This window comes from Myiozetetes cayanensis, unplaced genomic scaffold (genome assembly GCF_022539395.1).
Source record: "Myiozetetes cayanensis isolate MyiCay16 unplaced genomic scaffold, myiCay2020 scf16, whole genome shotgun sequence".
Lineage (NCBI taxonomy): Eukaryota > Metazoa > Chordata > Aves > Passeriformes > Tyrannidae > Myiozetetes > Myiozetetes cayanensis.
The window spans coordinates 9,557,866-9,571,328 of record NW_026087270.1 but is presented as its reverse complement, the minus strand read 5'-3'; the positions used below and the strand labels follow the sequence as shown (position 1 = coordinate 9,571,328).

Sequence of the window (13,463 nt, the reverse complement as noted above, 5' to 3'; positions counted from 1 at the left end):
TCTATATTCCTACAGCTAAACCTCTAATCCCTGCAAAGGGTGGGATGTTTTATTATGGAAATAATAGAGTTATTATGGGGGATCTTGTTTTTGAATCACAAAATCCATGCTGAGCAGGCAGCACTGGCATCATGATACTAAGTCCACGGAAAACAAGGCATTTTCCTTTACAGTGTTTATGCCAACAGGGCAGGTAGGCTGACATAGAGAAGTGGTACTTGTACTGTGCCAGAGACGCACACAGACAGTTTTTCTTCAAAGTACCTTTAAAATAGACATTAACATATGCAGCTAATAGCATGGGGTCTCAGAAGCCTCTTCTTATTGAAGTTATAGTAAAGAGCTTCCTACTTTAAGTGCCAAGAAGCCTGATTTTGAACAAAAATAGTCTTTTCAATACATTGCTAATTATATCTCTACGTTAACCAACGTGCTTGAGTGGCTTAAGTTTTATTATAAATACTTATCTTCAGTGGACTCAACCAATGCTGTGTATCAAATGTTTACCTGAACAAAAACCTTTCATAGTGTTTCCAGTCAGTCAGTAAATAAATGACATAAAAGTAATATATAATACATTTTCTTAGTATACTGCTTTGAAAATTACTTTCACTTCTGCTTCCTAGAATGGGAAGGTTTTTGGTGCAAGAGGTGACAAATGTCCTGTTCACAAACCTGGTCATCAGCAGTACCTCGATTTTAAATCCAGCTGGTAAAGTTTCTAATTAAAAAAAATCTTACTCTTTTATTTGCTGTGATGTCTTGCACTCCCTTGTTAAGTGCTTGTCTGGCTTTCCACACAAACCAAATAACCAGTCTGAACAGCATGAATGTGCCAAATAATTCGTGGTTTTGCAGCAGGAATGACCTGTCCAGTAAAACACTGCATAGTGCTGTTTTAGCATTTATTTGGTTACATTGGTTAACCCCCCAGTGTTTCAGGTGTTTCTCTGGTTTTCTGAAATAGTAGTCTCATTATATCAAACTGTTACTTACTTTCAAGATCATCTGAATTTGGCTTAAAATCAGCAATTTCCCAATCCACCTTGAGTGCCACAGTGCAATAAGCAAAAAACCCAAAACATAAATCTTTAGGAAAAAAAAAATTTCCTTTTACCAGCCCATTTAATATCACCAAAAGAACGAACTCCGGATTTATAGGATTCACTTCAAATAATATTAAGTGACCAGAGCACAATGTGCTAAAAGTACAGAGTTTTTCAGATTGTGACTCTATACTAGCAAGGGTGTTCTCTCTTAAACACAACTTAGATGATACCTTAACTCTGGGCACTCTTAGTTAACTTGTCTCTCCTACTTCTGCTGTTGCACATGGCCCTGGAAGCTGGTGTACTTTTTCCAACTAGAATATATGGTCTGGTACATGTGTTACTTTGCCTAGATTAAGGAAGCTGCAACACTTCGATCTGTAGAGATAAAAACGGGCCTTTTATTAAAAAAAAATTAAAATTCTGAAACTTCATAATGTTGATAAAATTTTCCATCACATTTCTGAAATGACTGTAAAGTTCTTGCCACAGTCCTAGATCAGTTGTCCTCCTCTTGCTAACTCTTCCTAAATGCTATCCGCTTTGCTACATTTTCAGCTCCAAATTTTGCTATCAATTTATTTCTGACATGTTCATCATCCTTTAGCAATTCTAAATCATCCTCTCTGCTCCACACAGGGTAGCCATCCAAGCGCTGCCCCATCTGCAGAAAGTCTGAAGTAGCCTCCACTTCACCACTGTTTTTCAGAAAGGCCTGAGTAACAGTGAACAGGTCCACACTGAACTTCTCCATGAAGTGCTGCATAGTTTTTACTACTTCTCCCACCACATTGGAAGAACAAGTGCTTGTTGGTCTTTCTTCCCTTTGTAACTGAGTGTCAGGGAAAGCAGAGTCCTCTAGTCCAGTTTTCAAATCAAATGCTGTTTCTCCTGGGGAACTTCCTCCTCCATCTTGTGTAGAAAGTTCTTCTGAAACGTCTGAAGCGTCACTTTCTGACTGAGAGTAAGAGAAGTGGAGTCACCGATTAGACATGGTATTTTCTGGCCAGTTTTTTTTACTACTGCTACCAGCTACCTTCCACTGTGACTCTACAGTATATAAAAACCTCAGAAATTACTAGGCATAGTAAAATTCAATGACTGAAGTTAAGCTGTGTTAATGAAGATAGACTCGATCATAGAAAGGCATGAAATATAAGGGAGACTTTGAACAAACTGAGCATAAAAAGCAAAAGTGTTGATGCAGCTGCAGGAACATTTTATGCCTGAGGTGAAAAGATGATTTCTATTTGCCAACGCAGGTTTTAACGTGACAATCCCATCACATAAACCTCCTCATGTTAACTTGGGCAGAAAACAAAGTTAAGAAAAGCTGCAGCAGCGAGGCCCCATCCATCTCAAGCTACATCGCTGACAGCTCACAAGAAGCTCCCGTTCAGCCACAGAAGGGATGTCACGGTGCAAAGGCATTTCACTTGTTAATGATGCGGTGCTGCCGCCTGGGACACCGGGGAGGGTCGGCCCCGAGCCGCTCACGGCACCGCTGCTGCCTGGGCTGGCCACACTCACCTCCGCGCAATCGAACTCCCGGTTACTGGCCGCGAAGAGACCCGTGACCTGCGAGGCCTCCTCCGCCTGCGGGAGCTCTGCGGAAACACGCGGGCTCCGTCAGCGGGGCCCGGGCCCGGCCCCGCCACCGCCCCCCGCGCCCTGCCCGCCGTGTGCCCCGCGCTCACCCCCGAGCAGCGGCCGCAGGTGCCGCAGGAAGCGGTCGCGCATGGCCTGCCAGCTGTGCCGGGTCAGCCCGCTCCGCTCCAGCTCCATCCACAGCGCTCGCCCGCCCGCCCGCGCCGCGCCCCGGGCGCGCACCGCCCGCAGCAGCGCCGCGTCCTCGGCCTCCGTGAAGGACAGGCGGCAGCGCGGGGCGGCGGCGGCCGCGGCGGGGGCGGCAGGCGGGCAGCACGAAGGGCTCCATCGGCAGCCGCTCGTTGCGCTCCACGCACTCCGTCACGTACTCGGTGGAGACGGCCCCGCCGGGAGCCGCCTCGCCGGGCTCCGCCAGGAGTACGGCCCCGGGCTCCTGCACGCGGCACAGCCGCCCGCCGCCCGCCAGCACCAGCGGCGCCAGCCGCAACTTGGACACCCCGGGCCGCACGTAGAACCGCATCGGGCGCCCGTCGTCCCACAGGAACAGCGAACGGGACCGCGCCGCCCCCGCCGCGCCGTCTGCCATCGCCGCCCCGCGCCCGCCCGCCATCGCTGCCTCGGGCCGGCCCATCGCCAACACTCCCTCCGCCCGCCCATCGCCATCACCGCCCTCAGCCCGCCCATCGCCAACACTCCCCGCGCCCGCCCGTCGCCATCGCCGTCCCCAGCCCGCCCATCGCCATCATCGCCCCCATCCCGCCCCCCATCCCCGCCCATCGCCGGCCCATCGCCGTCACCCCGCGCGCAGGGCCGGGCGGGCGGAAGGGCGGCGCTGGCAGCGGGACATGGCGGCAGCGGCGGGAGCGGCGGAGCGCGTGTGCGAGGCGGCGGAGACCGAGTCGCACCTCAGCAAAAAGTGAGGGTGGGCGGGCAGGCGGGGCCGGGCCGGGGAGGTGAAGGTGAAAGTGAGGCAAGGCGAGGCAAGGCAAGGCAAGGCGAGTGTCCGGCTGACCCGGTGCGTGTCTCCGCCAAGGCACCCGGCGGAGCCCCATGCTGAGCCCCGGCGCCGCGCGGCTCCGCGGCTGGGCCTGGAGGGCCGCGCCCGCGCTCCGATGGCGGCAGGCGCTTCATGACCGAAGCAGGTCGGTGCTTTGCGTCTGGCTCGGACCGGTTCTGTCCTCACGGAGTCCCGGACGGCGGGGTCGGGAGCGCGGCAGGAGCTTGAGGGCCCTGGGGAAACGGGCCGGACCGCGAAGGCGGCTTCGGGAATCCTACGTTCCTCTGACCTTCTGCAGTGGGAACTTCGCCTTGTTTCACTTTCATGCAGCGTGGGGCTGTCAGGCTCATAGTAGTAAAATGGGAATGGAATGTCGCTGGGCGCTTGGGCGTTGTCTCCCCTGTTTCATTTCGCTTTCACTTTCCCGAAGTAATTGTGTCGTAGGAGATGAACTAAAAGAGTTCAAAGAATAAAGTGCTTAAGCATCATCTTGACTTTTGGGCAGATTAAAAGAAGTGATGGGGTTATTTGGTATCATTCTGCTAAAATCTTACTATACAATTGTTTCCCTGTAGAAGTATCAAGGTACCTGCTACATCTGGTTTCTCTTTTCCAGTGAGCTGAAAAGACGTTTAAAGGCTGAGAGAAAAATAGCTGAAAAAGAGGCAAAGCAGAAAGAGCAAAGTGAAAAGGATTTAAATAAGCCTTCCTTGACTTCTGAGAATAATGCTGGAGCTGATGAGGAAAGCTTGGATCCAAATGTGAGCATCTGGCTTCATGTTTATTACTGTCTGTGAATAAATCTTATTGACTTAAATTTTATTTTTTTATTCATGAGTAACAAAATGGCTTTTCCTGTATAAGGGCAGCTGCATTTTAATTTACAGCCTGTAATATATTTTGAGATTCTAATAAAATCGTTTGGTTTTGTTTGTTTCTGGTGACAGCAATACTTCAAGATTCGTAGCCATGCAATCCAGCAGCTGAAGGGCACCAATGAAGATCCCTATCCCCACAAGTTCCATGTAGACTTATCTCTCTCAGATTTTATAGACAAGTACAGTCACCTGCAGCCAGGAGATCACCTGACAGGCATTACAGTGAGAGTGGCAGGTAAAGGCTTCTGTGGGATACAGAAATATGTCTTAGCTGCTTTTATTGATGGGCTGGTCTCTTTGAATTTTGCTGATCCTCTGTTACTCGGTCATGAAATCTGTAGCAGTGTTAAATGATTTGAGACATGTCCCTTCAGACTGGGTGGACCTGTGCAGCATCCCTTACAACCAGAAGATCAGATTGTAATGTGAACTCCAGGACCCAAAGTGCATATGATATTAACTTTGAGACTTAACTGCTTCTCTTTCACAGTCAGCAACAGTTTTGCTCCACCTGGGCTTCCGGGATCATGCCTGAAGCTCTCGTGGCATGAGATTGGACTCAGCAGCAGTAATCCCGCTCGGTGCTGAGTGCAGAGATGATGATTCTTTGTCCAAGTGATAATTCTGTGGCTTTTGTCCCTGTTTCCTGTCTGCTGGGGACTCTTTTCCTGATGTTCTGCGTACTTTGATATTTAGGTCGAATCCATGCAAAGCGTGCCTCTGGAGGGAAACTGATTTTCTATGATCTTCGTGGCGAAGGAGTCAAGTTGCAGGTCATGGCAAATTCCAGGTAAGGAGAGGTATTCCCAGTAGCATCCTGAACAGCACTGTAGTTTGGGGCCTAGAGATTTGTATCTGAGTGTTCTATTTCATCTATGGGTTGGCTTAGGCAGCCAGATAATATTATTCTTAAATGTTTTGGTTGTCTTCCTTGTTGAGTAATTTTATTTATTTTTAAGGATTTGGTCTTGGGAGAGACTTGAGGGCCATTTGGAAGATTGAATTTTAAACAAACCTGCTTACATTTGTTTTGTCATTACAGCTTTTACAAATCCGAGGAAGAGTATTTCCGTGTTAACAACAAGCTACGTCGTGGGGACATTGTTGGTGTAGAGGGGAATCCTGGGAAAACAAAGAAAGGGGAACTGAGTATTATTCCTTATGAAATTACTCTGTTGTCTCCATGCCTGCACATGTTGCCTCATCTTCATTTTGGCCTCAAAGATAAGGTACTTGTCATACCTGCCAGTCTTGGAGGCAATTTCACAGATCATAGAAGGGTTAGAGTTGGAAGGGACCTTAAAGATCGTTTAGTTCCAACACCCCTACCATGGGCAGGAATGCCACAGATAGGTCTGAATGGATGACTTTTGGTACCCGTTGATGTTGTCAGTCAAAAAAGGAACATTAGTTTTGGTTTGATTTTTTTTTTTCCTTTTGCATCACATTTTGTCTAGCTTGTTCTAAGGGTATACGTTCTTTTCAGGAAACTAGGTATCGTCAGAGATACTTGGATTTAATTCTTAACGATTACGTGAGGCAGAAATTTATAACTCGTGCAAAGATCATCACTTACCTTCGGAGCTTTCTAGATGAGTTGGGCTTCCTTGAGGTAAGGCTTCAGTGTTTATTTCTCTCCCAATACTGAAAGTGTTCAGAGCTTCTCAGCTTCAAGGGTGCTTTATATTCAGGCTCATATGCAAAGTACTTCCAGAAGTGACAAGAATTAGCTTAGCATGGTGTGTTTTATCAGTTTAATGTAATGAGAGCCATTCCTTTCCTCTCTTTTTGAAGTTAAGACTATTCATCAATTGGTGAGGTTATGACTTGGGAACCTTTTATCAAGGTAGTACTCCAAACTATTTTTTCCTTATTCCACTACATTATGTGGAAACAACATCTCTGAAATGGTGTTTTGCGGCTGGAGATATAAGCAGGGTTTACTTCCTGTGGGTCAAACTGGATTGCCCATGTGCAGGAACTTGCACTTGACCTTGTTGACCTTCATTTTCTTCAGTGTAGACAGAGGATTTTGTGATAATGTCATGGCGCTGTTCCTGGCTTTGGTAACAGCAGGTTCATGTTTGTAGTAAATGTGAACGACTCTTGATAGCAACAGATCAATTATGTAAATTGTTTTTACTGACTGCATGAAAGAAGTGCACGTCAAAATTGTTTTTGTATATTTTTCATCTATTTCATGTAGTGAAATGTCAATAAGTGAAATACAAAGATTTGCCATCAAAACTAGGTGCAGTTTGTTTGGTTGATCTGTGCAGTTCTGTTTTGGAAACAGATCTGATGAAAACAGGACAATTTTTGTTGTTATTTTACAGATTGAAACTCCTATGATGAATATAATTCCAGGTGGAGCTGTGGCAAGACCATTTATCACATACCACAATGAATTGGAAATGAATTTGTATATGAGAATTGCTCCAGAGCTTTACCATAAGGTAGAATGCAAGCCTCTCATGGCTAAGTCTGTATTCTTCAAACTGTTTTAAAAAAGGAAATGTAGCTCAAATGAGAGTTATTCTTGAAGAAAAGTGGACTTGTCTCATCTTGAATGATATTTGTAAGGTTGTGCTGCAGTTGTGTGTTTGAGCTCTCTTTAAAGTCTTTTGAAAAAGTCAGTGTATTTACTACAATTTCATTTTGTTTAGATGTTGGTGGTTGGAGGTCTGGACAGAGTATATGAAATTGGGCGGCAGTTCCGGAATGAAGGAATCGATTTGACTCACAATCCTGAGTTCACAACTTGTGAATTCTACATGGCTTATGCAGACTACCATGACTTGATGGACATTACAGAGAAGTTGCTTTCAGGTGATGTATGCAGTATTAATAACAAAAGAGGAAGAATCTCTGGGAGAATTGCTTATTATGTGGCATACTCTTCTTCTAAACTCCAAGTTCCTTTTGTAGGGATGGTGAAACACATTACTGGGAGTTACAAGATCACTTATCATCCAGATGGTCCAGATGGACAGGCCTATGAGATAGATTTTACACCTCCCTTCCGGCGAATCAGCATGGTCTATGATCTGGAAAAGGCCCTGGGAGTGAAATTTCCACCAACTGAGCAGTTTGAAACTGAAGGTTAGATGCTGAGTATGAATGTCCTGTAATTCTTCCTTAACAGAAAGTGTGCAAAAGGTAGCAAGTTCTGAGCCTGCAGTTTGTCAGCTGCATTTTTGAGGTAGTACTAATGACGGGATTACTTCTCTGTGGTTTTGTCACTTTACCTGAGTCCAGAAAGAAGCCTTAATACTTTGCAGTCTTTGGCAGGATCTGACTCTTTTTGGCTCTTCCTTTGAGTATATGTGAAAGGATGTACTCAAGAAGTGTGATCTAGGGATTTCCTGATCTGTTGAAGGGATCCAACTTTTTACTTATTTCTTCTGTCTTTGGTGCAGTTGAGTTTCTGTGCCTGCAGTCATAGCTTAGGTGTATGATTATTATGGACTTTCTTCGAAATATACATGTGTGCCATTTTATTCCTGGAATCAAGAGACATAAAAAACCAAATTCATACACTTCTTAGTGATTTTTTTTTTCTTCCAATAATAATGTCCAGCAATCATGTGGTGGTATCAAATTTCTGAAGTATAAGATAACTTATATTTTACTGTAAATTATTAAAGCCAGGCACTATTTTTGTAGATTGACATTTAAGCTCATGGTTCTCCATGATGTCTATCATTAAGATTTTCTAAATCACTCTTATGACATGTTGAAGGATGTAGTAAGAACAAAAAATGGTTACTAGGGTGGCTTTTCTAATTTTTTGTTTACAATTTCAGAAACTCGCAAGTTCTTTGATAATCTTTGTGCAGAGAGAGACATTGAATGTCCACCTCCCAGGACAACAGCCAGGCTTCTTGACAAAGTAAGGGTGCTGTTTTTATAATCCTAATGTCTTTGAGGATTTATCTGTATCAACAGAAGCCTCTTCAGAGAAGAAGTTTAGCTGCACCTGGGAAAACGTGCTGAAGTGCATTTCAGCTATTGCCATATTAGAGCGAGAAAATTGGCTGTGTCAAAATCTTTTGTGTTGTCTACACTAAAACGTAGTTTACTTATGTCTGCTTAATTTGAGTGCTAGGGAATTTTAGTTTGATAGCTAGTCTCTTGTGGTTAAAGCAGATCTACTTTATCTTATGTCAGTTTTGTCTGTGAGATGTATCTGTATGTACCTTACCAAACAGGTAGACTTACCATGTACTTCTGTCAGCTGTATTCCTTTGTACCCAGACATTGTCTGACAGCTGTTTTTCTGATGTTTTTCCTATTGGCCTTTGCTGTAACATGCAAAATGAATTATTATATAGTTTTTGTTAGGTCATTTTTCTTATCTGACTCAGACACCCACTCAGTTAATGAAGACATTGCCATGATCAGAAATTATTACTTGGGAAACTTCAGATTTATGGTACCACCTTCAGTAGCAAAGGGAAGAAATCAGGATGCTTTGTGAAGGCAGTGTTAGGAAAGAGATATTGCTTTTGTACTCTGTGTAATTGTTTTTCTTTGTACTCTGTGTAATTGTTTTTCTTTGTACTCTGTGTAATTGTTTTTACTTTCATTTTCCCAGTTAGTTGGTGAATTCCTGGAAGTCACATGTATCAACCCTACATTCATCTGTGATCACCCACAGGTCATGAGTCCTCTTGCCAAATGGTAAGAGTATGAGTCACAGTCAGCATGTAATTCTTTTAAATCCTCTACCCCTATTTTATAAAAAAGAAAAAAAAAAAAAGAATTCACATTTGTGAAAACAGAGATTTTGATGTTGTGTGCTAATTTGCGAATTCTGACACAAATCAAGATTGGTTCCTGAGCTGTGAAACCCATCATCCAGGGAAAAAGTGTGTCGATGCTTAGTAGTTTGAAGTTTTGACAGCTGATAGTGCCAAGTGTGCACAGTCCCCCATAGTAATGCATGTGCTCTTTGCTTCAGTAAATATGTTAATTTTAAGGTTTGACTGTTTTGCCTCCCTCACTCAGGCATCGCTCCCATGCAGGACTGACCGAACGCTTCGAACTCTTTGTGATGAAGAAGGAAGTGTGCAATGCGTACACAGAGCTCAACGATCCCGTCCGACAGCGGGAGCTCTTTGAGGATCAGGCCAAGGTATGATGTCTTGCTGACAGTGAATCAATGATACAGACATGTAAGCAAAGAGTATTTCCTGTGTCTCCTCCAAATCAGTCATTAGTACCTACTGCTGAAAAGAGTTACTACTTTGAGGCATATTGGCTCAGTCAAGTGAAAGCCTGTCATTAAAATGTAATTTTTCTTAAAGGAACCTTGCTCTCTAAGGTAAGGAACCTTGCTCTGTAAGGTAAACAAGTCCAAACACTGCTGTTGATTGGGTTTTTTTAGTGCAACTTCGTTTTGGAATATCTTCCCTTTTATTCTACCTAAAGTACTAATCTGGAAAAATGCAAATGAGCAAAGTGTTTTTCCGTGTCTTGCCTAGGTTGAAAGTTATTTTTCCCCAGCTAAGTATTTATGTAGTCATATGTCAAGTAAAAAGGGGCAGCAGTGCAAAGATTTCTTGTCCCACCTGTATTAACATATTTCTTATTGGCTATCAGTGTCCCCAGAATACCAAAGCTTTTTAAAGCCCAAAACAGTCTGTCCATGCCTCACCTAAAGAGACCCTTCGCTAGACAGATTCACTGCAATGGACAGGACTTCTGATACTCTGATATGGGGACGGCACGTAATAGCAATGGAGAACCTTCTCAGCAACGTTCTCCTACAAGTTACGAGGCTGCCAGCACCACAAACAAACCGGGTTAACTCTAGCAACTCACAAAATAACTTTTATTAATATAAGTATGTGACAAACTACAGTAGGGTTCACATCACTGGTGATAACGTTTAACTGCATGATGGCACTTAACTAATAAAAAACCCAAAAACCAGAAGCATACTTTACAAAACAATACAACTACCTAAGCCTTAATACAAAACTCAAGCAATCCCCCTCCACGACAGACCAATGTACAGAGACTAGAACAAAATCTAAACACACTCATTAACACAAAGCAAAAAAAAAAAAAAAAAAAGAATATAGCCGCTTCCCACTAACACACGTTTTAATTCACTAAGATAAGGAAGTGCACACCTTAAAGCAAAACATGAACAACGAGTCAGCAATAAAGTACAATTTAGAACAACCAAAAAAAAGAATATTGAGTAAGATATATCCCTGGTAAGTTACAAGGTGTAGGGCAAGGTAAAATTAGTATCTCTAAAGCAAAGTAGCAAAGTACAATTAGTAGATAAGATGGTGAAAGATGGTCATCTATAAGGTATAAGGCAAGGTCAAGGTAAAGAAAGCCAAGTAAATGGTTGCTCACCCCTACAGTGTCCAAAGGAAGACAGGGCAGCTTGTCAGTTACCCCTGCAGAGATGATGGAACTTCTCCCCAATTTTGTTTGTGTCTGATCTCTTTTTATAATTTTTTTTCTTAAGCAGTTTGAGTGCCTATAGTCAATAATAATTTTTGGGGTGATAAACAGATGACATAGGCCTTAGGATCAGCTCCCTGTGTTCCCATAGGATGTTGTGAAGAAAGGCCATGCTTTTAACATAACACTCCATCCCTTGGTAATCCTATCACTCTGTTGCTGAGAAGTCTCCCCATTTTGCTGAGGACTTTCGGGAAGCCATGGTGGTCTCTTTGTCCCTCTTTGTGACACTGGGTTCCTGGGAATGCCCCCTCCAGGTGCTGAGGTGTTCCCTGTAACCATAACTGATCAGGACGGTCATCCTGGCCTTAAATTGGTCTATCACCCTACAGTCATACAACATTATACTTTAAGTTCTTAAATAAATTTTCATGTCCAGTAAGAGTTTGAATGCTGTGTAAGAAATAGCCTAATGTCCTGAACTGAGTTATTAATATTTTAAGTCAACTCGCAGAGCAGAGCTGCAGATTAGAAATTATTAGCTTGCAAATTTATGGTACTAGGTTTCTCTAAATAATAGGCCTCTTAAAGGAGTGACTGAAACTCATTTTGTTATTAATTAGGTATACACAGCCATGAATGCATGCTTGTCCCCAAATGATTGAGGTCAGATGCTGTGGTTTGCAGAAACAAAGCTGTCCTTTATACTCTCTAATCGCTTCATAGTGCCTGAGAGGATTAAACAATTGTCAAAGTCAGTAAAATAGACTTGTGTTAACTAACTTACTTGATAGTAAGTTTCAATCTTCTGCTGTATGGCTTTGAAAATAGCCTTTTTTTACTGAAGTGAAGAGCCTGGGCTTTTGCCAAGAAAGGAAAATGACAGGTCAGCAAGGAACTGAGCCTGGAGCTATTTTGGGAGCATCTGTACAAGTGACCCCCACAGTTGTCCAGGTGCTACAGTTCCTCCATTTGTTACTTGCTTCCACAGCTGTACAGAGCTTAGGTTTCATCAGCTACATGGCTGCTACAAGTACTAGTATTCCTCTTTTATGGTAGCAAAAGTAATGCTATCTAGCTCTGTACAATCCACCTTTTACTATTAATTTCCTCATTTAGGCAAAAGCTGCAGGTGATGATGAAGCCATGTTTATTGATGAAAACTTCTGCACCGCACTGGAGTATGGCCTTCCTCCTACAGCCGGCTGGGGCATGGGAATTGATCGCTTGACCATGTTCCTTACAGACTCCAATAACATCAAGGTAAGCATCGGCAGTGGCAGTGCCTACTGCAGGCTCCTCGGGGAGCAGGGAATGGGATTCTGCAAAGCTGGCCATCTCCTCAACACTGCAGCTGTGGGAGGGGCCTGGAGACCAGTGACAGGCAGTGCAGCCGTGGGAGGGGCCTGGAGATGCACAATCCCTCTAGGAAAAGCTTCATTGTGCCTGCTTGGCTCTGGGGAGGCTGAGCTAGGCCAGGGCTGCTCTCACAAGACCTGCTTGCTGTACTGATGCTGTCACCATTCACAGGAGGTGCTGCTCTTCCCTGCCATGAAGCCAGAGGACAACAAGAAGGAGGCACAGCCTGAGCCCCCCGCCGAAGGCACCTCTGTGTGAGGCTCCAGACCGCTGCGGGCACCTCTGTGTGAGCACGGGGTGGCGCAGACATAAATAAAGGCAATGCTCTTTGCACCCTGAAAAAGATTGTTAATGCTGTTACCTGACTGTGCTTAATTTACCTGAGAAACTTGCCTGAGATTAATGTTGTTGAAAGGTTTCTTTTTCTGAGAAATTTGCCTGAGAATCCTATAACCTTTAAGATAAGACACATAGTTTGAACATGAAAAGTATGTATGTTTGGTTTTGTATTGCTTAAAAGGAGTAACCAATGAGAAAGCAGCCTCCAATGCTGTGAGATACCCAACCAAGAATGAAGAACAGAAGAACCAGTTTCATGAGCTGGAAATGAGACAACTGAAAGGGAACCGTAAAACACTATCTGCTAAATCTTTTATATTCCAAATTAAGTTTGAATTTATTAGTATAAGTTTTTTAAAGATTTTAATTTTTTCTACTAACACTTTAATAGAAAACAGTTAATAAAGAATTAACGTACAATTATTTTAGGCTAAAGTTCTGTGTACAAGAACCTTTGCTTTTGCTTAACTTGCTGAGAATTTTCTAATTTTTAGATAACAGGAACTGGGAAAGGAGCATAACTTTTGCAAAGAGCATATATCTGTGAACTGACAAGTAACCAATCAACATCCAGCGTTCAAGGCTGTGAGACAAGTCATTCGAAGAGAAAAGATACAAGCAGTACAACGGAATTATTTATGGACTAAGAAGATGTGTTTCTGAGAGACTGTACTTGTAATAAAAGGACGCTAGATGGGAGCAGAGACCGTGAAATAATGACATCGATAAATAAAGAGTGGGCGCGGACTAGGCGCGATTTAGCGTGAATGTGTAATGGCTTGTGGAAAGATAAGGGTTTTGCTTTTG

At 43.6% G+C, this 13,463-nt stretch overlaps 2 protein-coding genes across 3 annotated transcripts; one reads left to right on the top strand and one right to left on the bottom strand.

Annotated features, from left to right (window-relative positions):
* Positions 1-1,090: 1,090 nt before the first annotated feature.
* TERF2IP (TERF2 interacting protein) lies at positions 1,091-3,373 on the bottom strand. The gene is given in 5 exon segments (XM_050311577.1): positions 1,091-2,007; positions 2,580-2,656; positions 2,747-2,967; positions 2,969-3,336; positions 3,338-3,373. Coding segments are annotated over 5 exon segments (1,143 nt in total). The 3' UTR covers positions 1,091-1,566.
* KARS1 (lysyl-tRNA synthetase 1) lies at positions 3,195-13,424 on the top strand. Of its 2 annotated transcripts, none has more exons than XM_050311575.1 (14): positions 3,195-3,573; positions 4,271-4,415; positions 4,602-4,767; positions 5,229-5,322; positions 5,575-5,761; positions 6,019-6,144; positions 6,869-6,988; positions 7,199-7,361; positions 7,461-7,634; positions 8,339-8,424; positions 9,130-9,215; positions 9,543-9,669; positions 12,078-12,221; positions 12,489-13,424. In XM_050311575.1, exons 1-14 carry the CDS (start codon positions 3,503-3,505, stop codon positions 12,573-12,575), a joined length of 1,776 nt encoding a protein of 591 aa, XP_050167532.1. In that variant the 5' UTR covers positions 3,195-3,502; the 3' UTR covers positions 12,576-13,424. The 2 variants fall into 2 exon arrangements, with proteins under 2 accessions (XP_050167532.1, XP_050167531.1); XM_050311574.1 differs by lacking the exon at positions 3,195-3,573 and adding an exon at positions 3,633-3,799.
* The last annotated feature ends 39 nt before the right edge of the window (positions 13,425-13,463 follow it).

Coding starts and splice junctions, on each gene's coding strand:
- KARS1 (XM_050311574.1), top strand. CDS start 3,708: ATGCTGAGCCCCGGCGCCGCGCGGCTCCGCGGCTGGGCCTGGAGGGCC. Junction 6,145..6,868: donor ATGAGTTGGGCTTCCTTGAG/GTAAGGCTTCAG, acceptor GTTATTTTACAG/ATTGAAACTCCTATGATGAA. Junction 9,216..9,542: donor ATGAGTCCTCTTGCCAAATG/GTAAGAGTATGA, acceptor TCCCTCACTCAG/GCATCGCTCCCATGCAGGAC.